Source organism: Mirounga leonina, unplaced genomic scaffold, assembly GCF_011800145.1.
Source record: "Mirounga leonina isolate KUSES-001 unplaced genomic scaffold, KU_Mleo_1.0 Mir_376, whole genome shotgun sequence".
Taxonomy (NCBI): Eukaryota; Metazoa; Chordata; class Mammalia; order Carnivora; family Phocidae; genus Mirounga; species Mirounga leonina.
This window is the reverse complement of record NW_023270718.1, coordinates 2,214,410-2,237,532: the sequence shown is the minus strand read 5'-3', so window position 1 is coordinate 2,237,532 and position 23,123 is coordinate 2,214,410. Positions and strand designations below refer to the sequence as shown.

The 23,123-nt window shown below is 53.3% G+C and overlaps 1 protein-coding gene across 1 annotated transcript in view; it reads left to right on the top strand.

Moving 5' to 3' along the window:
• The first annotated feature begins 14,100 nt into the window (after positions 1-14,100).
• Positions 14,101-23,123, top strand: part of ERCC1 (ERCC excision repair 1, endonuclease non-catalytic subunit) — a 32,829-nt gene continuing 23,806 nt past the window's right edge. Inside the window, exon 1 of the mRNA XM_034986763.1 lies at positions 14,101-14,362. Within this exon, the coding sequence (XP_034842654.1) occupies positions 14,305-14,362 (58 nt within the window). The 5' untranslated portion in view covers positions 14,101-14,304. The remainder of the gene's footprint in view (positions 14,363-23,123) is intronic.

The window sequence follows — 23,123 nt, the reverse complement described above, 5'->3', positions numbered from 1 at the left end:
CCTGTGCCTCAGTTTCCCCATCCACAGAGTAAGAAGGCTGGATGACAGTGGGCGCCGAGAGTCCTTTCAGGCTCTGAAATTTAATAGTGAAAAGGAGGAGGAGGAGCAGAGCAAATGCTTAGTAGGCTGTGCTTGGTGTTTTCACGCATGTAACCCCAGTTAATCCTCACAGCGCACCAGCCACATAAGGAGGTTGTGTTTTTATCCACATTGTACAGATAAGAAACTAAAGGAGGTTAAGCCTTCTTAGTTGTTTGTGTGATCTTGAATCAGCTGGGGAATCTGGTTACAGCAGAGATCTGGTGGAGCCTTTGGTATTTCCAGCATGCCCCTGGGTGATGCTGGGGCTTCAGCCGCAAGAGAAAGGTCTGTGGGTGTTTCTGCAGCATGGAGTGGGATGAGGGGGGGTGTGTGCCCCGCTGTTGTGACTGTCAACTCTGTGACTGTAGGGCCAGGCCGGTTAGTGACTTGCAGGCTCCTTGGTACCCAGCATGGAATAGTGTTACTGGCTAGCTGGGCCAGCTCCCCACTGAGCCGTCCTGGAGGCCTCCTGGAGGTGGTGTCTGTGGCATTTCAGGGAAGCCAGGTGGTCTGGACTGGGGACTCCTAGCTTGACTTTCCCAATACACTTGCTTTTGGATTTCAAACTCCCCATTCACTGTGGCCCACAAGGTCCGGCATAACCTGGCCTGTGCCAACTCTCCATGTTTTAGACGCCGCGGTCTCCCTCCCCATCTTCAGGTCTTTGCATGTACTCTGCCCTCTGCCTGGAGCACTCTCCCTGTTGCTGCCTTAGCCTATAATCTCCTCTTCCAGGAAGCCCTCCCTGGGGAAGCCCCTCTCCCAGCTCTGCTTCTCTGGGTTTATCACCCTCTGGGGACTGGGGCTCTTTCCCCCACTGGGCTGTACTGTTATTGAGGCCTGGGCTGGGGCTGTCCTGGTCACTGCCATGTCCCCAGCACAGTGCCAGGCCCTCCGTAGGCCCTCAATAAATATTTGTGGACTAAATGAATCTTCACCATTCACTCATTGGTGCATTCAAACTCTAATAGATTGTCTCAGACAGAAACATATCTAGGCCTCTCTGTTCCTTTGCCATCATGCGGTTGGAAGGGGGATGATGTTCTAGACCCGTTGACAGGTGGGGAGGCTGCATGTGGGTGTCGGGGCCTGGTTCCTGGCGTCGATGAACAGTCAGCCTCCTTGTCCTTCCTGCCTGTGTCCAAAGGGGAACTGAGCTGAGCTGGTGACCTTGGGTCTTTCCAGGGGTGGGTTGGGGTGGGGTAGGGTAGACACATTTTTCAGGGATGCGAAGAAGGAGGCTTGGTTTACAGAATCCAAACCGTGGAGACCGAAAGACACACACACACACCTTTCACTTTTGTCTGCATGGATACACAGAAGTCAATGCACAATCACACAGACACGGAGCTAAACACACATTGCTGTGTGGACACATCACAGAGGTGCGCATACACCCAACCACACAGATAGGACAGACACACAACTCCACACGCACAAACCGGCAGAGCCAGGTAAGACCCCCAGAGCTGCAGACTCACAGAATTTCTTAGATATCCACATTTGTGCTGAGATGCACCCACAGATGCACGGGCCCAAAGAGCCTCTGTGGACTTGCTCAGAGTTGCATAAAAACCTACAGAACAAGGCACACAGATACATGGAATCACACACCCAGCTTCCGTGACTGTGTCCGTTCTCTCCCACGCGCGCTCATACCGCTCACACACACAGTTCCACATATGTGGGCCTGCAGACAGAGCTAAGCAGAGGCTACTCTCAGCTGCTGGCTTGTCTCAGGCCCTGGGGCCAGGGGTGCTCTGGACCGCCATCACTGTGGGGGCTCACTTCTCATTCACCCGCAACCCAGACCAACCCAGTGTGATGGTGTGTCACTGGTTGTAATCACTCCAGGCATGGGGTGGCAGGAGTGTTCCTTAAGGTTGGAACAAGCCAGGAGAACTTCCTGGTAGAGGTGACTCTGGACAGCCACCACCAAGTCCTGAAAAGATTTAGATAAGGAGTGAATCTCTGAAAGCACTCTCTCCCAACCGTGGACATGCAAGACCAAAGAAGGGCAAGCAGGAGAGACTGTGGGAAGCTAAGAGGAAGGACCAGACCAAGGTGGTGAGGATGACTGTTTTGGAGACCTTTCTGGCTGGACTTAGGATGAAAATAATGAGTGGTATTAATAATAGGGCAGCAGTCATTTAAGAAAACTGACCATGTGACAGGTGCTACGTTATACAGAACCACTCTATCTTCTATTTTTTTTTAAAGATTTTATTTATTTGTTTGACAGAGAGAGACACAGCGAGAGAGGGAACACAAGCAGGGGGAGTGGGAGAGGGAGACGCAGGCTTCCCGCTGAGCAGGGAGCCCGATGCGGGGCTCGATCCCAGGACCCTGGGATCATGACCTGAGCTGAAGGCAGATGCTTAACCAACTGAGCCACCCAGGCATCCCACTTCTGTTTTTTTTTAAGTAAACTCCACGCGCAGTGTGGGGCTCCAACTCATGACCCCAAGATCCAGAGTCACATGCTCCACTGAACGACCCAGCCAGGCCCCCCTAGAACCGCTGTATTTTCTTGTTTAACTCTTCCAGTAACACTATAAGGAGGGTACTAGCTGTGTGACCCTGGGCAAGTAACTTAACTTCTCTGAGCCCCAATGTCCTCATCTGTAAAGTGGGGAGACCAAGGGTACCTCCCTCCTAGCGTTGTTTTTAGGAGTGGGTTTATATGCAAAATGCTTAGAGCAGTGCCTGGCAGAAAGTATGTTCCCCGCAAGTGTAGCTGCCCACGGGTGAGAAGTATTATTATCCCCATTCCCCAGATAAGGAAACTAAGGCCCGGAGCTCCTAAGGAACTTGCCCAACTTGCGGGCTTGTGTGGGGTGAGGCCCAGGTGCCAGCCCAGGCAAGGAGGCTCCGCAGCCCGGGGGTGGATGGCGGCCGGGCCTCTCCACCTGGGGTTCCGAGTGTGCGTGCCTGGTGGGTGTGTGTGTGTGCGTGAGCGTGCTTGCGTGAGCGCATTGTATGGAGAGTCCATTGTTCCCCGACCCCGTGGTTCTCTGCGCAATCAGCCAGTGCACCCCACCCCAGCAGGTCACCGAGGCGCTGCCCACAAGCCGCAGCCTCCCGGTCACACCCACATGGGCTTCCTCCTCCAGCTCTGGGGCCTCCCCACTGCTCTCCGCCCCTCGCTCTCCCTCCTGCACCTCGAGGACGCCTGTGCCCCGGTGGTCTCTGCCGGTAGCCGCCCTGTCCCTGACTCAGGCCCCGTGCCCCCTCACTGACCCCCAGGTGGCCTGCCGGCCCCCGCAGCCAGACGGCCACGCGGGGGTGTCTCGTGGGTGGGTCACAGCGGGCCACGTGCCCGCGCCCGCGGTGGCTGAATTCCACCTGTGATTCAGTCCGCTTGTCTGGGCTGCCGGGGGTGCCCTGGCTGGGTGATGTCAGCGGCCAGGTATGCGGCCCGGGGTTTCTCTGAGGTGACTCAGGCGCCGGAGCTACCCTTTTCCTCCTGCAGTAGACACTCTGGGCAGCTGTCCAGGGCCGGCAGCGGGCGGCCGCTTTGACACTCCCTTCCCGGCCCCTTCCACGCCCTCCCTCCGCATCCCTGAGCTGTGGGAACAGCGGGGTGGGGGTGGGGGTGGGGGTAGGCATTTGGCAGGGCCCGGAGGCTCTGGGCCCAGCACCAGCCCTGCCAGCCCACCAGGCCTTCCCCACCTCCCCGCAAGACCCAGACTCACAGGTTGTTGCGGGATGAAATTCACTCACTCATGTATTCATTCAATCAACCGTTTCAAACATCTACTCAGCAAGTCCTCTGTGTCAGGCACTGTAGACACTGGGGACAGAGCTGGAAACAAGACAGAAAGAAATCCATCATGAAGCCCCTAGCGGGGTCTACACACTGTACCTTAGGATCCTTGCTAGTGTTACCCACCCCCACCCCCCAAATTCCATTCCACAAGCCTGCAAGACTCAGGCTGGTTTCTCCTCCTCCGGGCAGCTCTCTAGACAGTTCCAGCTTCTTTTAATCCTTAGCCCCCTAACAGCCCTTGGAAGAAGTCCTTTCTGGAATCTGATGGTCCACCATCCTGCCTCAGCAGATGCTCTTTCTTCTCCATGCCCCATCCCCTTGAAGGATCTGTACCTGTACTCCTCCCACCCCCAAACTCCACCCCTCCTCAGCCTTCCCCAGAACCTGAGCTTGGCAGCAATGATGTGATCGGGCCTTGTAGACCCCAACTGCTCACTGCATGCCTACACCAGAGCACAGACTTACGGACACAGCTTCATTTGGCCACAGTCACTTCTGGAAGAGGTCTGTCTTCATGCCCATTTTATAGAAAGGAAACAGACTGAGAAGTATTTTGGTACCCACTAGCTCAGGACCACACAGCCAACACCTGAGTCTGTAACTTGAATTCTGGACGTGTGCATCCAGGGCCACACAAAGAATAAGTAATACTGCTGACAATCAAAAGTGATATTTTGGTAAATGTTTATTTTGTGCCTGGCACTTTCTAAATGTTCTCTAGATGAACTCATTCACTCCCCACAACAGTCCCATGAGTGGGCCGATTATTATCCCCATTTGACAGATGAGAAAACTGAGGTATGTAGAGGTCCCAATGCTATAACAGAGAGAACCACGCAGTTGAAGTCCACAAATATTGACGGAGGCCCTCCTATGCGTCACACAGTGTGGTGGGTGCTGAAAATTAGAGCTGCATGGCCAGAAGCAGTGCCCCCTCCTGTGATCCGAGCCACACACAGGAGACCACCACCCAGAAGCACAGAACCACCCACACAGTTACACCAATGTGTGCACTTGACATGAACACACGTGAATCATTGATTCATTTATTCAACGAATAATTACTGAGTACCTACTGTGTGCAAGGCAGTGCTGGGGACCCAGCAGTGACCACAACAGCTCTGAGCCCTGCCTTTATGGGGCACACAGTCCAGTGGGGGAGACAGACTGTAGACAAACAAAGGTATGGCTAGAAATTATGATAAATGCTGTAGAGAGAACTCTAGAGATAATCTGCTCACAAAAACAGGGACCTGCATATAGTTAAATGCAGATGTCATATACGAGACCCAGAACGACACACACACAAGGAACCAGACATGCAAACCAGAGGCAAAACCATACATATGCACAGGTACTTACACACTGACTGTTTCACATATGACCACATGCAGAGACACAACCACACACACACACATCCACAGTTACAGTTAGCAGGGCTCCAAATACCCATATATCCAGATACACAAATGCAAGCTGGGGAAACTCTCAGTCCGGTAGTTCGCTGGTCTCTCACACACAAAGGAAGCCCTCATGATCGTACTTTCACACAGGAAATACCCGACGTACATGTTGTCACTGGCCGAGTCATGCACCTCCAGTCACATCCATTCACACTGTCACACACCCAATTTCTTCTCTCTGCTTGGAGATTCGCCCCAGCCCTGGTCACATGAAGCTACTGGATGGGGGGTGAAGGGGGGGGTGGGAGTTGGGAATGAGTTATGTGGACAGCATCGCGGACACAGGATGGGAGGACCGCGGGGCTGCCTGATGAAGGAGGCTCAAGAAGGACAGGCAAGAGAAGAGAACCCGAAGGGAGCGGGGAAAGGAACGGGAGGGAGCTCTCGCGCTGTGGCTCCAGCTGTGTGTGCGAGTACAGGTTTGTCTCCACCGGTTGGGACCTCCATGACAACAGTGCACCCAGAAACCCGGGAGTCTGAGGCAAAAGCCTGTGTCTATTTTGGTTGTTATTGTTTGGGGGAATATGAGACAGCCACGGCGCGGGAGACGCTGGACAAACAGACATGCCGGGGAGGAGGGTCCCAGACGAACAGATACCCGAGCGGAGGCGGTCCCGAGTCAGACGGGAGGAGCGGGCGACAAGCAGACGGCGGCTGTCTAAAGGGAAACCGGCAATTTGGGGACCCGGTTCTCCCCCGCTTCCATCACCGCAGCCGCCCCCCACCCCCCACCCCCCACCCCAAGGGCTCCCGGTCGGCCCGTCTGTCCGCCCGGGCCGGTCCTGGTTGCGCCCTGTGCGGCCGCGCAGCCCAGCCGGGACAAACAGCCTTCACGTTGCTAAGCGACGGCGTTCCACAGCCCGTCGCGTCACCGCGTCTGCGCGGGCGGGGGGGGGGGGCCGCGCGGAGACGGCGGCCGCGTCGTTTGTTGACGTTGCCTGGCAACCACGTTGGTGCTGCTGGGCAACGCCGGCCGACTGTTCGCTCTCTTAAAGGGGCAGGAACATTTTACAGGCGCGGACACGGCAGCGAGACTGAGGCGCTGAAAGGAGAGGAGAGGGTCCCTCCCCAGGCGTCGGGGAGGTGGAGGGGATTGCAGGACGGATTAGGTCCTCCGGAGCAGAGAAAGAATATGAGGCGGAAGCTCTGAACTAAAGTATTTGAGATGTTAGTGTTAGATGTTAGACTGATTGCACGTGTGCATAGGCGCACTGTGGACACGTCCCTGGGGAACGGGTGGCAGCGATAACCGGCCAGACAGACCTGGGTTCAAATACCCGCTCTGTGACCTTGGCCTGTGACTTCCTTTCTCTGAGCCTCTTTCCTTCCTGAAATGGAGGTGATAACATCACTCACCTCCAGAACTGAGACTCTGTGAAGTCCTGTTAAGTACTTAGTACGTCGTAAGTGCTCCGTACATAACGGGTACAATTGTGTTATTTAATAACTGGGTTCTGTCCCTACCTCACTGGGTTTTGGAATAAATGAGATGGTGTTTGTAAAGTACTCACTGCAGCACAGTGCATTCAATACATGGCGGGTGGGGGGGGTGTTGTCTTATTACTAGTGTTTGTATTTCTCCTCCTCTGGAAAGAACATCAGAGGGCATTGACAGTCATTGTCTTTCTCGGTGCCTTGGGGTGCAAAGACTATGGAATCAGGCAGATGTGGTTGGAATTCCTGTCCGGCTGGATCCTCTCTGTGTGACCCAGAGCAAGTGCCTTACCCTCCTGTGGCCCTCTGCTTCCTCCTCAGTGAAACGCGTGATCGCTCACATCTCACAGAGTCACTTCCAGATAATGGTCCTGGGTGAGGGGGTCCCCTCTAGTTGGGTGTGTCGGGTCAGTGCCCCATGTCTGCAGCATGACTCACAGGGCTATGTTATGTAAAGCTCCTAGATTCTGCACAGAGGGCAGGTTATATAAATGCATTTAACGTGCATCCTACATACCGGGCCTGGGGAGGAGACCTGGCTTGGTAAGCTTGTAATTGCCAAACCATGGCCCAGGCTGCTTCCAGGAAGTAGGGCCTATAAAATGTGGGCCATGTGTATACTGTCTCATTGAAATGAAAATATTCCCCTCTTGGGGTATCTCTAGCCCCCTAAATGGCTCTTACACCCTGCCTCTTCATGTGTGTCTCTCTCTGCGTCTTTCTGACCCCTATCTCTCTGTCTCTGTCTCACTATCTCTGTGCATCTCTGCCACTGTCTCTGCCCCCACACACACCCCCAAGTCCCTTTCTGGGTCTCTACCTACCCCTTTGTCTGAGTCTCTATTCACTTCTGGGTCTCTCTCTCTTTCTGATTCTTATTATTATTATTATTATTATTATTATTATTATTATTATTATTTAACTCCCAAACTTGTTCCCAAAGGGATTCCACCAATTCCAGACAGCACGGAGCCCCTCACAGTGGACTGCTGTGTGACGTTGGGATGGGGCTTCTGTTCTCTGAACCTTTGCTATTTCCTGGGTGCAAAATTAAGTGGAGTAACTAACTCATGCCAACAGAGGTCCTAGTCACCTAGGGAGCTTTTTAAAGGTGGCTTTCTCCAGTCCCACACCCAGAAGCTGTGGGTCAGAGTCTCAGAGAAAGAGGCAGCAGGGATTATAACCTGTGAGATCCTCCCTGGATGCTTCTGATCAGCTGGACAGAAATGCTGACCCAGGGCTTCCGACATACCTATCCCGGCGCCAGGTTCTGATGCCACATAATAGGTGAGGAAACATGTGGCCAGGGACAAGAGTGATTTCCATTGCAGGTAGAGGGTCCTGAGTGTGGAGATTCGAATGACAAAGACGGAGTGGGGGTGAGGGCGGGGTCAGAGACAGAGACAGCAAGGCAGAGACTGAGAGAGATTGAGACAGGATAGAGTCAAAAGGAGAGGAAGAAAAATAGGGGAGCATAAAGAGGTAGAAAGGGACAGAAATGTCGTGTTTTCGGCACACTGCCCGGAAACGCACCTCCACTGGAGGGCCACGTCGCTGTCTGCGTGCGAGTGTGGGACCGTTGAGCAGGTTGCTGCAGGCAGCGCTGGGGTGTGCCAGGATCAGTGCTGGGATTAAGTGTGGGAGGTTCTGGGTGGACCCTCTCTGCGTGTACCTGCCTGCCTCCAAGCAAGTGTCCCGGGCCAGCATGGGTGACTGGCTGACAACCTGAACACCCCTCGGGCAGCATTCCCCTGTTGGGTCACCCCTCTCAAGCCCACCAGGTATGGCCAAGGAGGATCTTGCTCCGGGGGTCCTGGGGCTCACATGGAGGAGTTAGAGTGTAGCTCCAGGCACTGAGGGCGTTGTGAGTTTGACAAGGTACCATCTGTGGAGGCTGACCGAGCTGTGAGTCCTGAGGCAAGCTGAGTGATTTCTCTGGGGCTGTTTCTGCATCTGTGAAACAGGGGTGATACTGACTTCTATGGAGATGATGTGAGCACCAGCTAACATAATGGTAATGACTGCCATCTACTGAGGGCTTGCCATGATCATGCTTGTCAGCAAATTCTGCAGCTCTGAGTTCAAACACCTCCAGAATAGGATCCCTGCGACCCCGAGTCCAAGTCACCATCGCCTCTTACCTGGACCATCGCCTGGGGCTCCTCGCCCATCGCCCTGCCTCTCCCTTTGCCTCCCAAAGTCTATTCCCCACATACAGACCCAGGGATGCTCTTCAAATCAAAGTCCATTCATGCCCCTCTTTTTGCTCAAAACCCTCCCATGGCTCCTGACTCAGGCAGAGTAAAAGTCAAAGGCCTCACTATGGCCCATAAAGCCCTGCACAATCTGACCTTACTCCTTCTCCCTTGTCTCTGCCACTCCCCTCCCCTTGTTCTCTCTGTTCCAGCCACACACTGGCCTCCCTGTTCCTCCAACTGGCCAGACATGTTCCCACCTACCGGCCTTTGCACTTGCTGTTCCCGTGACTGCCATCGTCTTAGCCGGATGCCTGCATGGCATTCCCCTCACCCGCCTCTGGTCTTTGCTCAGACATCACCTTCTCCTGTAGGCCTTCCCTGACTACCCTGTTTAAAATGGCAAACCCAACCCTCCCTTTCTCCCCACTTCCCCAGCACTCAGTACTTTCCAATGCGCTGTATACTTCGCTTATTTATGCTCATGTACTGTTCACCACCTCCCTCCCCACCCCCAAAGCAAGAGCTCCCGGGAGGGAGGGCCGAGATCTTTGTCTCCTTCACTGTGGTAGACCTAGCGCTTACAACTGCGCCTGGCACATAATAGGTGCTGGATACAGAGCTGTTGCATGAATGAATGATGGACGGTATGAGCCAGAACTGTGCTACGAGCTCTAAATCGGTGCATTAACTGAGCGTCACCACATATGCTAAGTGCTACCCATTTTACAGACGCGGAAACTGAGAATCGGAGAGGGCAAGTCCCTGTGACAAAAGTGCACAGGCCTGAGGTCAGAGGTAGATTATCCTGCCTTCAGAGGCGTCCCTGCGGGCGTGGGGCTGGCTGTGTTCATCTCGCTATCTCTGTGTTTATTTGGGGGGGGCCCGTCCTTGCTCGCTGTGCCTCGTGGTCTCTCTTAATCACCGCGTCCCGGACCGCTCCCCGTGACTTCGGCCTCCACGAATTTCTTCTTGCTCGGGGGCCCCTGAATCTCCAGGTCCGCGTTGCTGGCTCTCTCCGGGTCTCCGCGCCCTACAGGCCTCTGGGCGCGAGGGCCCCGGGCTCCAGTCCGGGCCCCAGTCCGGGCCCCGCCGCCTCGCCGCCACCCGGCCCCGGCGCGGCCGGGCTAGCTCGCTCGGGCCGCCCCGGGGCGGGCGGGGCCTGTTGCCCGGAGACCAATGTTTTGCCGCCGCAAACTGGGTCTCTGGGCCACCGCGGGGGGGCGGCCTGGGAACCCGCGCCGGGCCTGGGAGCGGGCCGGGGAGGGGTGCGGGCCGGCCGGGCCTGAGGGCGGGGAGCGGCCGGGAGGGAGGGGCGGCTGTCGGGAGGGAGGGGGTTGGGGGGACGCTAGTGAGGGCGATGAGGTTGGGATATCCGGGCAGTTTCGAGAAGAGGGGACTGGGGACTGAGATTAGGGACGAAAAAGAGGATTAGGGGTCAGTTTGAGGGTGGTGGAGGTGGGGTTTGGGGAAGATTGAGATCATGGGGCAAGCTTGGGGGGGGGGGCAAGGGAGGAGATTGGGAGGGCGGTGTAGGAAGGTGGAGGAGGAGTTTGAGGGAGCCGGAAGAGGAGCCCCGGGATGGGTGAATGAAGGCAGGCATGGGAATCTGGAAGTTTCGAGACTCACAGTGGCCGAGTGAGGGCCGGGAGCTGGCGGGGAGGCGGAGTGCAGAGGACAGATATTTGGTGGGTCGGGCAAAAAGCTGAGTTATAGGGGTGCAGGACTTGAGGGTAGAGAGTTTGGGGGGAGTTAAGCATCCCCCGAGGAGAAGGAGGAGGATGAAGGGGGCCGGAAACAAGGGTGAATCAGAGGAGGGAGCACCTCTGCCACTTCGGTCTCCTGGCGGGAGGGGCACCCTCCGCCCATTGTCCCCGGACCGGTCAGGACGTCCGGCGACATCCCCGGGGACGCGACGTCGGGTTGTGTAACACCGCCAGGCCCGGGGGGAGGGGCCGGAGTCGACTCCCGGTTCCTCTCCACGCCCCATCCCAAGGGAGGGACAAGGGTCGGGATCCCCTAGTGGCTTGTGACATCACAGTGGGCGGAGTCCACCAGAAGCGCGGACTCGTTTTCTTGGTCATCTCTCTGCCCCACTGGAGAAGCAAGGTCTGCGATCCGAGACCCGCGGTGGGGAGGGGTATCGCTCCGGACGCCTTTGGCTGAGGGGCCCTGATGGCCACAGCTTTTGGCAAGAGGGCAAACGGAGTCCCGGACCCCTTTAATAAAGATGTATTGAGAGGGCAGTGTCCCAGTTACCGTCCTAAGTGACAGGGACACAGCAGTGAACAAAGCATTAGTCCCTGATCCCAGCAGCCTTGGGTGACCCGTGATTCTGCGCCCAGACCAATTCCACCCCAGCCCCACCTCCTTGAAGCCTGACGTCCCTCACTAGACACAGCCCCAAAAGATGGATCCTCACATCCAACCTCTGGGCGACCCTTCCCTAGTGCAGGGGGCAGAACACATCTCTCAGCTCCTGAGTCCCTGATCTTTGCATGACCGCCTCCTGGTCACCCCCACCCCCACCCCATGGCCTGTCACTTCCTCCCATCCTCATCCCCCCCCACTGGGTATGACTAGAGATGCCGGTTGTAACAGGCAGTTGGCGAATCACTCAGACGTCACATCAGCCCGCTGTGCTATCACTCTGTCCCTGCAATGTCATCAGGCAGCCCCAGTGTCCTATAAACACCTCTGGGGTCCTGCGGGCCTGAGGAGGGGGTGCTGCCCCGCTGTCAGTGGTAACTCAGCTGCCCTCCCCCCAAGGAAGTGATTTCATTCCATCCAAACTCTTCATCAGAAGCCTCTGGAAGCCACCTTTCTGGCTACTCTCACTCCTCCTCCAGGCAGCTTTCCTTGAACTCTCCACTGTGCTCTCTCTCCCCTCCCCCTTCCCCCTTGTCGTTTCTGTTCCCCGGGGGCTCTAGACTCTGGCCTTATGGACCTTTTCTCTCTGACCTCACCAGTTCCCATGCCTTCAATTTTGAAAAGCTGTCAGAGCCAGGCAGGTGAAAGGACCTCCATGCACCTCTCCAGGCCTCAGTTTTCACTTCTCTAAGATGGGCACAGCACTGGTGCCTGGCCCACACACTGAGTGGTGATTTGAGCAAGGGCATTGCTGGGCCGGATTTAACTCAGGCAAGGAAGGACATGGTGAGAGCTCTTTGAATCCTATTGGCCAATATAGCCAAGAAATAGCTAACAGTGAGAAATGGGGATCAGAGGGAGGCGGGAAATGTACTTTTTCAAGGTATGACTTTGATTTTGCCAATACATTTTCCAAAAATTAAAAAAAAAATCCTCACTATTTAAAATTTACCATCTCTGGACTGACTTAGGAACTTAACTGGGTATCCTCCACCCACACCTGCTCCTTCCTCCTCCTAGGCCTCATCTCAGGGGAGACCCCACCGTCCACCCTGACACCTGGGCAGGGACCTGGGCCTCCTCCCACGGGCTCCCGTCCCTCCACAGTCTCTTGGCCACCAAGTCTGGTCCTTCCTGCCTCCTCTCTCTCATATCTGCTCTGTCCTCCTACTCCCCTCCCCAGCCTACCTCCACAAGGCTGGAAAGATCTGACTAAAGCATAAATCTGTCCTTGTCTCTCCACTGCACAGAACCTGCCATGACTCCCCAGTGCCCTTGGGGGAGTAGTCCAGGCTCCTCAGCATGGCCTACAGGACTCAGTTCAGTCTGGTCCTTGCAGACTTTTCCAGCTTCTTAATTCCTTGACCCCAAATACATGATTCTTCATGCCTTAAAGACCTTCCAGTTCAGTCCCTTTGCCTGGTGGTGAGGTCCCCCAGCAATCCAGACAACAAAATGAGCGGGCACCTGGCTGAAGCTCGGTGTCCTCTAGGGTCAGGGACCTTACCACCACTTGAGGCCTTCCATCCACAGCCAAGCAGTTCTGCCTGAACCAACATCTGTCCACTACACCCTGCTTCCCGGGGCCACACAGGACAGGCAGTTCCTCTGTCCTATGATGTTTCAGAGACTAGAAGATGTCAGTATTGGCTTTGAACCTTTGGAAAATGCGGTGTAAGATTCCTTGAGGCTGATTCTTGGACTAAGCACTGAGAGTCACAGGATATCAGAATAGGAAGGTGCCTTAGAGGATCCAAGTGCAAAGGGGACACCTAGACCCAGAGGAAGCAGGGTTCTGGCTGTCCTACTCCCTGTCCCCAGGCCTGGAGCTGTTGTGTCCGATCACTGACTTGCAAAGGAGGAAAGAACTGTAGGGGATTTAGGATTGGGAACAAAACAGGGAGTGCTGGGCTGTGCCCTGACTCTGACGACCCCAATATCGGTGACGGCAGACCCGCGTCTTGGCCCCAGCCTGAATCCTAACGCTGGGCATCGGCTGAGGAAACTGACACAGACCCAGACCTAAACCTACCGGGTCCACTGTAGAAACAAACCAAGAAGTCAGAGTCTCCCCACCAACACTCAGCTTGTCTGATTTCCTGTGATCTCCCCATCTCCCCCGCAACCCACCCCTGCCCGTCAGAAGTTGGGCTGAGAAACGGGATGGGGAGGGGGGCAGAGGCAGATTCAGAAAGGCAACAGATCGGTGCTGTGGCTGAGGGAGAATAGGGCCAGGGCTCCGGGACGGGCAGGTTGAGGGCTGGGGATGAATACCCGTTGGGGACACGGTCGCAGGGCAGGGCTGGGACTGAAGATTGGGAGAGGGAAGGGGAGAGGAGGGCCAGCGGTCAGGGATGAGGGATGGAGGGGAAGCTGAGGGTGGACGGGGACAGGAGATGGGCAATGCGAGGGGGGCAGTGGGGGGGGTGAAGCCAGGCTGGGGACAGGCTGGGGGCAGCGCGGTGGCCAGGGCGGGGGGGCGGGTACCGGCCGGGACTGCGCGGCGAGGCCCCGCGGAGCCCGGCACCATCCTCCGCCCCCCGCTGCCTCCCCTTCCGCTCCCCGGAAGCGCTGAGTCGTCCTGCCTTATCTGGGGGCCGCTATTTCGGGCTCGGCTCCGAGCGCGGCGACTATTTTTAGCGGCGCTCGGGTAAAAATGGACGCGGCGCCGCGCGGGTTCCCGAGGCCGTGCGCGCCCCCTCGCGAGAACTGGGGGCCGGGGGCGCGCGCCTGAGTCACCTCCCTCCCGCCCGCCCCCCTGCGCGGCGAGGAGCCCGGCCCGCCGGCTCCGGACGCCTCGCATCCGCTCGAGCCTCCCGGGTTCCGCTCGCCGGGGCTCAGAACGTTCCAGGAACGTCGGGACGCGTCCACCGGGGCTCGGGCGGCCGCAGGCGGGCTTTGGGCAGAGACGCCGCGCCCCCTGGCGGCCCCCGCGGGGATCGCAGGCAGGAGCCGAGCCAGGGGTCCAGCCGCCCGCGGACCCATTTTATTAATGAGGAAACTGAGGCTGGAGAGGACCCGGGTTGGGGCCTTGCAGCATGAATTGCGAGGTACGATCCCTCTGCTTCAGCCTGGCTACCTCTCTTAATGGGGAACTCACTGCCTCTCAGAAGTGGTATTTATCTCGTTATTCAACGGATGTTTATCAAGGGTGGGCCGTGTGCCGGGCACTGTGGCGGGTGACCTGGGCCTCAGAGCAGTGAACAAGACAGACCGAGAGTCCTGCCCTCGTGAGGCTAATGTTCTAATGGGGAGACAGAAAGTAAATAAGATGTTTTAAGATTGTAGTAAGTGCTGTAAGGAAAGTATGATGGGATGATATATTAAAATAAAGGGGGATGGGGCGGCTGGCTGGCTCAGTCGGAGGTAGAGCATGTGATTCTTGACCTCAGGGTGGTGAGTTTGAGCCCCACACTGGGTATAGAGATTACCTGAATGAATGAATGAATGAATGAATGAATGAATGAATGAGGATATTTTGGCAAGAGTAGTCAGGCAAGGCCTTTTTCTGAGGAAGTGATATGGCTGCAACCTGATGAGAAGGGGCATCTAAAACGACCTTGTGTTTTATTTTTTTTTTAAGATTTTATTTATTTATTTATTTATTTGTCAGAGATAGAGAACACAAGCAGGGGGAGTGGCAGACAGAGGGAGAAGCAGGCTCCCCGCTGAGCAAAAAGCTCCATTCAGGACTCGATCCCAAGACTCTGGGATCATGACCCCAGCCAAAGGCAGGCGCTTAGCCAACTGAGCCACCAAGGTGACCCGACCTTGTGTTTTAATTCAACCCCCTCATCCCATTTCACAGACCTGGAGGCAGAAGCCTGGAGAGAGGGCACCTGGGTGGCTTAGTCAGTTAAGCGGCTGCCTTCGGTTCAGATCATAATCTCTGTGTCCTGGGATGGAGCCCCAAATGGTGATTCCTGCTCAGCAGGGAGTCTGCTTCTCTTCCTCTCTCCCTCTGCCCCTCCCCACTGCTCGTTCTCTCTCTCTCTCAAATAAATAAATAAAAATCTTTATTTAAGAAAAAAAAAAGGGGGCGCTTGGGTGGCTCAGTTGTTAAGCATCTGCCTTTGGCTCTGGTCATGGTCCCAGGGTCCTGGGATCGAGCCCCACATCAGGCTCTCTGCTCAGCGGGAAGCCTGCTTCTCCCTCTCCTACTCCCCCTGCTTGTGTTCCCTCTCTCTCTGTCAAATAAATAAAATCTTAAAAAAAAACCCAGCCTGGAGAGAAACCAGTTGGGCACTGAGCTTGCAGAATGTAGACTACATGATCTTCCAGTGTATGATTGTTCAACTCTAGGTCTCATCCAGTGCCTGGGAGCTTATTACCTCCCAGCATATAGGTACCGTCCATCCTCAGCGGTGGTAATATTGATTACTGTTTTAAAAATTATAGCTGCAGGAGCGCCTGGTTGGCTCCCATAAGTGTGTGACTCTTGATCTCAGGCTGTAAGTTCAGCCCCACGTTGGGTGTAGAGATTACTTAAAATCTTAAAAAAAAAAAAAAAAGTGCTATTTATTCAGCACCTAGCCTGTTCTTCGCAGAAAAGTCTGCTAAATGCCTCACCTGCATTATTTCACTGAATCTTCTCTCTAGACCTAAGAGATAAGGTACTATTCCCATGCTCTATTAACAGGTGAGGAAGCTATTTCCCCACCTCCCATTTCTCCCAGCCACATGGACATCTGTAGCTTTGCCAGCCTTCTGCCTCTGCTTGTCCTTTGGGAAACCACCCCTTTCTAAATTTCAGTACACCTGTTTATCTCACCCCACTCTCCCTTTCTGGGGAAGGGAACATGATCCAGGCCCAGCCAATCAGAGCATTCCAGTTCTTCTGCCTTCTGATCACAGTGCTTGTTTCAAGGGTAAACATGGGGTCCAATCCAGTTTGTGAGTAATGGAACCCCTGGGCAGGAGACCTTTCTTCCCTTTGGGGTCACTAAGAGGGTGGGATGTGAGCCCTAAGCTGCTGGGGCCACGTTTACTACCTCAAGGAAAGTCCTCCAGAGAAAAAAAATCAGAGAAATATGGAACCCTGAGATTGGACAATGACTTCATATCATATTTGAGCTCCTGGATCAAGCTGTGGCTGAAGCTGGTGTGACCCCTTGGCCTTTTTTTTTTTTTTTTTTTCCTTTTGTAATGTGAGACAATACATTTCCCTAAACATGTTTGCTCTTGAAGCTGAGAGACTTCTGATTAATTCACTTTCCCTCTCCAAGCCCTCTCCAGAAACTGGTCCTGATGCTTCCACTGTCCCTAGTCCTTGGAAATAGATCTCTGTACTTCCTGGAGCCTGCATTCATCACCCCCCTCCCCCATGGAGGCATGGACTGCTTGTGTGAGTCTGGGCACTTCCACTGATTGGGCACTCCTGTGGGCTCTGGATCTGCCCATCTCCATGTTCCCAAGGCGTAGACCGACATGAGAACCTGGGGCCTGAGGCTGCTCTCCTGGGCCAGGCCACTTCCCATAGTCCTGGCTGGCTGATGTGAGGTTACCCTGCTGCACCCTCCACCTTCTCCCACTGTCAGGATTTCAGCCCTGTCTGAGCTCTGACAGCCTCCCGCTCTCAGCTCTGCCATCTCTTCTGCACTCTAGATCCAAGTGTCTGGCAGCTCTTGGATGCCTCCTCTTGGATGTCCCACAGGATTTCACCCTGACCTCTGCAGCTCCCTGTGCCTCCTCCTCCAGGGTCCCCAGCTCAGGCATAGGCCCACCACTGACCCCATCTCCTGGACCACAGGCCTGGCCTCATCCTGGATGCCTTCTTTCTGTTTCCCCCCATAGCTTGTCCCTCCTCTTCATTCTATCTTTTATTATTATTATTATTATTTTTAAGATTTTATTTATTATTTGACAGAGAGAAACATAGTGAGAGAGGGAACACAAGCAGGGGGAGTAGGAGAGGGAGAAGCAGGCTTCCCCGTGGTGCGGGGAGCCCGATGTGGGGCTCGATCCCAGGACTCTGGGATCACGACCTGAGCCGAAGGCAGATGCTTAACGACTGAGCCACCCAGGCGCCCTATCTTTTATTATTTTTAAAAAATATTTAATTTATTTATTAATTTGAGAGAGACAGAGATAGTGAGAGAGAGCACGAGCTGGAAGGAAGGGGAGAAGCAGACTCCCCACTGAGCAGGGAGCCTGATGTGGGGCTCGATCCCAGGACCCTGGGATCATGACCCGAGCCGAAGGCAGACATTAACAGACGGAGCCATCCAGGCATGCCATCTCCCCACCCCCACCCCCGCCTTGCACATTTACCTCACGGAGTTCCCCCAATACCCCTCAGGGCCAGAAACAAACATTCCCACTTTCTGGATGAAGGAACTGAGCCCCAGTGAAGACAAGTGACTTACCAAAGGAATCACAGCGAGGGAAGGGACAGAGTCAGGACGTGAATTCTCAACCTTGAGGCAGCCTGACTTGTCCAGTTACGTTGAGTATTTATCTCAGCTTTGTAAGAGTTTATTTTATAGCATTTTCAGTAGAGACACACACTTAGGTAATTTATGAATAAAAAATAAACTCTATGTACAGAGTGGCCAGAAAATCCTCTCAATCTGGGCCTGATGGCAGCAAGGATTTCAGAACATCCTTTAGAGGCCACGTTCTGACACGAGTGTCCGTCACTCCACTTGAAGGTGCTTCTGGCATGGATTATTCTAGCAGATCATAAGAAATCCCGAGGTTCAGTGGCCCCAGATGGAGAATGTGCTGAGGGCAAATTCCATGGACCAGAGCCGCCCGTGAAAAATACGACGCAGGCCGCGTGTTTAAGTTTGAATGTTCTAGTAGCCACCCTAAAAAAAAGTAAAAAGAAACAGGTGAAAATAATTCTGTTTGTGTATATTATTTAACCAAATATATGCAAACATTATATCAACGTGTACTTAATATCCACAATTTTTTAAGTTTATTTTTTTAATAATCTCTACACCCAACATGAGGCTCAAACTCACAACCCCAAGATCAAGAGTCACATGTCCTTCGGAATGAGCCAGCCAGGTGCCCCGAAGTCCAGATTTTTTTAAAAGATTTTTTAAGGGGCGCCTGGTGGCTCAGTCATTAAGCGTCTGCCTTCGGCTCAGGTCATGATCCCAGGGTCCTGGGTTCCAGGCCCACATCCGGCTCCTTGCTCAGCTGGGAGCCTGCTTCTCCCACTCCCCCTGCTTGTGTTCCCTCTCTAGTTGTGTCTCTCTCTGTCAAATAAATAAATAAAAATATTTATTTGACAGAGAGAGAGAGAGGGAGGAGAGGGGTAGAGGGAGAGGGAGAAGCTGACTCCCCACTGAGCAGGGAGCCCAACGCACAGGGCTCGATCCCAGGACCCTGAGATCATGACCTGAGCCGAAGGCAGATGCTTAACCATCTGAACCACCCAGGTGCCCCTGAAGATTTATTTATTTATTTCAGAGAGAGAGGGAGAGAGAGAAGGGGAGAGAGGGAGAGAGAGAAGGGGAGAGAGGGAGCAGGGGGAGGGGCAGAGGGAGAGAGAGAATCTCAAGCCGACTTTGTGTTGAAATGTGGAGCCCCACATGGGGCTCGATCTCACCACCCCGAGATCATGACCTGAGCTGAAATCAAGAGCCAGCCACTTAACTGACTGAGCCATCCAGGTGCTCCCATCAAAGTCCAGATTTAACGCATGACAGTGTGTCCCCAAGAGACAGTGTCTTGGCTTACAGTCAAGACCCTAGACTCTGGGGCCCCTGGGTGGCTCAGTCAATTTAGCATCTGCCTTTGGCTCAGGTCATGATCTCAGGGTCCTGGGATCAAGTCCCACATCAGGCTCCCTGCTCAGCAGGGAGTCTGCTTCTGTCTCTCCTCTGCTCATGTGCATGTACTCTGTCTCTCTGTCAAACAAATAAATAAAATCTTAAAAAAAAAAGGAAAAAAAAAGACCCTAGACTCTGAAGCCAGACTGCGGGGTTCTAATATTGGCTCTGTAACTTCCAACCTGTAATTCCAACCTCTTGGCACCTCAGTTTATTCTTCTGTAAAAGGAACTCATAGGGATTTTGTGGGGATTAAGTGAGCTAATAGATATTAAACACTTAGGGACTTAGGGTGCCTAGGTGGCTCAGTTGGTTAATCGACTGCTTTTGGCTCAGGTCATGATCCCGGAGTCCCCGGGATCGAGTCCTGCATCAGGCTCCCTGAGGAGGGAGTCTGCTTCTCCCTCTGACCCTACCCCCTCTTGGGCTCTCTCTCATTCTCTCAAATAAATAAATAAAATCTTTAAAAAAATAAAAATAAACACTTAGAATGGAGTTTGGCATAATTAAGTGCTGTGTGAGTGTTTTTACTATTGTTGCTTTACTATTGTAAAGTGCTTTTACTATTGTTTGGAGGGTTTTTTTTTATTCTTTTTTATTTTAAAGATTTTATTTTATTTATTTGAGAGAGAGAGAACGAGAGAGAGCAAGCACATGAGAGGGGGGAGGGTCAGAGGGAGAAGCAGACTCCCCGCTGAGCAGGGAGCCCGATGCGGGACTGTTTGGAGTTTTTGTGCAAGAGAAGGTCCCTCGACCCCACGTTAACAGTTGAAGAATGGGGGACACCTGGGTGGCTCAGTCAGTTAGGCATCCCGCTCTTGGTTTCTGCTCAGGTCATGATCTCAGGGTCATGAGATCAAGCCCCCCATGGGGCTCTGTGCTCGGCATGGAGTCTGCTTGTTCTCCCTCTGCTCGTCCCCCTGCTCTCTCTCTCTCTCAAATAAATAAAATCTTTAAAACAGTTGAAGAAGGAAAACTCCCTTCAAGACTTCCCATCCTCGAAGTGGAGGATGTCCGGAGTACGTAGGCAGCACACACAACCTCTAACAGCCTTGTGTAGGACATACAGGTCACCTGGGTTCTCAAGGGAGGGGGCTCCACCATTCCACGCTGGAACAGGCAATCACAAAGCTCTGGACACCTCCCCGTCCAAACTCTGCCGCGTACTTCCCTGTTCTCAGTTTTCTCGTTTGATCTGTGTAATGGGTTGAATGATGCACCCCTTCCCCGCCCAAGATATGTCCACCTGAGCCCTGTGGATGTGAGCTGATTTGAACAAAGGGTCTCTGCAGATGTAATTAAGGGAAGGCTCTCAAGATGAGATCATTTTGGATTATCCAAGCAGCCCCTCAACCCAACAGCGAGTGTCCTCACAAGAGAAAGGCAGAGGGCAATTGGACACAGATAGTAGAGGAGAAGCTTCATGAAGACCAACACAGAAACTGGAGTGATCCGGCCATAAGCCCCAGGAGTGCCTGGAGTCACCAGAAGCTGCAAGAGGCAAGGAAGGATTTCCCCAGAATCTTCGGGGGGCGTGGGGAGTGTGGCCCTGCTGCCAGACACCTGGATTTAGGATTTCCGGCCTCTAGAACGGTGAGAGAATAAATTTCTGTTGTTTTAAGCCACCAAGCAGTACCCAAGTTTGTGGTACTTTGTTAGGCAGCCACAGGAAATGAATACAATCTATTTGGGGGCCTGTCTCCTCCACTCCAAAGGCGGAGTTTCTGTGGCTTTCAGATACCATCTCTTCCAACCCTCCATCACAAGAAGAAACTGAGTCTAGGCAAGGGGGCGGAGCCAGAACCAGACCTCAGCACTCCCCCACCTTCCTCATCCAAGATTCAGAGGTCCCTGTGGAAACTTGCAGGGTATTTTGCCTGTTGGAAAAAATATATAGAATGCTTGTTGAGTTTTCTTTTAAGGCGGTGGTTGAGAACACAAGCTTTGGTTGGAATCCTGGTTTGACTGTTTGTGTGGCCTTGGGCAAGAGAGTAACTTCTCTCTGCCTCAGCTTCTCCCTCTATAAAATGGGCATAATGAGATAAGTCATCTTAGAGGATTGTGATGTACAGTGCATGAGAATCAATCAACTTTACCATTTGACACAGTCCTGGAAGTCTTTGCAAATGCTATAAGACAAGAAAAATAAATGAGATGGAAAGATCAGAAGGCAAGAGAGAAAACTGCCATTTGGATCATCTTCAAGGAAAAACTAAAAGGATCAGCAAACTGTTTTAGTATGAGAATTTGGCCAGATTGCCTGTTTGAAGGCCAACCACCAAATATTTGTGTTAATAGAATTTTATCTGTTATTAAAAATACAAAGATAGGGCGCCTGGGTGGCTCAGTTGGTTAAGCGACTGCCTTTGGCTCAGGTCATGATCCTGGAGTCCCGGGATCGAGTCCTGCATCGGGCTCCCTGCTTGGCGAGGAGTCTGCTTCTCCCTCTGACCCTACCCCCTCTCTCTCACTCTCTCTCTCAAATAAATAAAATATTAAAAAAAAAAATACAAAGATAGTTAGAAATCTTTTGTTTTGTTTTGTTTTTAAGATTTTTAAGTGAACTCGGGGCGCCTGGGTGGCTCAGTCGTTAAGCATCTGCCTTCGGCTCAGGTCATGATCCCAGGGTCCTGGGACTGAGCCCTGCATCCAGCCCCCTGCTCAGCGGGAAGCCTGCCTCTCCCTCTCCCACTCCAGCTGCTTGTGTTCCCTCTCTCGCTGTCTCTCTCTGTCAAATAAATAAATAAAATCTTTTTTAAAAAAAGATCTTTAAGTAAACTCTACATCCAGGGTGGGACTCAAACTCACAACCCCAAGATCAAGAGTCGCAAGCTCTTCTGACTGAGCCAGCCAGGGGCCCAACAGTGTAGGTCTCTAACCAACAATGTTTTTTTTTTTTTTTAATTTTTTTGACAGAGAGAGACATAGCGAGAGCAGGAACATAAGCAGGGGGAGTGGGAGAGGGAGAAGCAGGCTTCCCACCGAGCAGGGAGCCCAACGCGGGGCTCGATCCCAGGACCCTGGGATCATGACCTGAGCCGAAGGCAGACGCTTAACGACTGAGCCACCCAGGCGCCCTTAACCAACAATGTTTAATAGCAGTAATCATCTAGAAATTATAATAAAAATATGGAGTTAACAAACTAGAAAAATACCACCTGCATGGACACTGGTGACTCTCAGATTTTTTTTTTTAAGATTTTATTTATTTATCTGACAGAGAGAGACACAGTGAGAGAGGGAACACAAGCAGGGGGAGTGGGAGAGGGAGAAGCAGGCTTCCCGCAGAGCAGGGAGCCCGATGCAGGGCTCCATCCCAGGACCCTGGGATCATGACCTGAGCCAAAGGCAGATGCTTAACGACTAAGCCACCTAGGCACCCCTCAGATTTTTTTTTTTTATAGAGTGTATTTATTTATCTGAGAGAGAGAGAGAAAGTGCGATTGGGGGAGGAGCAGAGGGAGAGGAACAAGCCGACTTCACACTGAGCCAGACGCGGGGCTTGATCCCACAACCCTGAGATCATGACCTGAGCCAAAACGAAGAGTTGGATGTTCAACCGACTGAGCCACCAAGGTGCCCCCTTGTGACTCTCAGATTTTAGTCTTGAACCTGGAACTCCCTTCTGTCTCTTTGACCTTCCCCCTGGGATGTCGCAAAGGTTTCAACAACCTGAGGAGGCTCAGCCAGAATTCTCATCTTTCTTCCCCAGTCTGCAATTCTGGTTCCTGTTACTGCTAGTCCCTCAAACCTAAGCTTTGCCACTGACTATCTGTCACCCTAGTCCAGGTTACCATCTTACTGGTAGTCACTTTCTCACTGGTCTTCCTGCTTCCATCCTTGCTTCCCCTACAGTTCATTCTCCACTCAGAATAAAATCTAAAGTACTAACTGTAGCTTTCAAGGCCTTACAAAATCTGGTCCCTTGATTGCTTAGCCTTGTGTTTTTCAAACTCACCTAGCCAATTTCTTACCACAGGATCTTTGCACAAGCCATTCCTACCACCTTGAAAGCTCTCCCACCCTT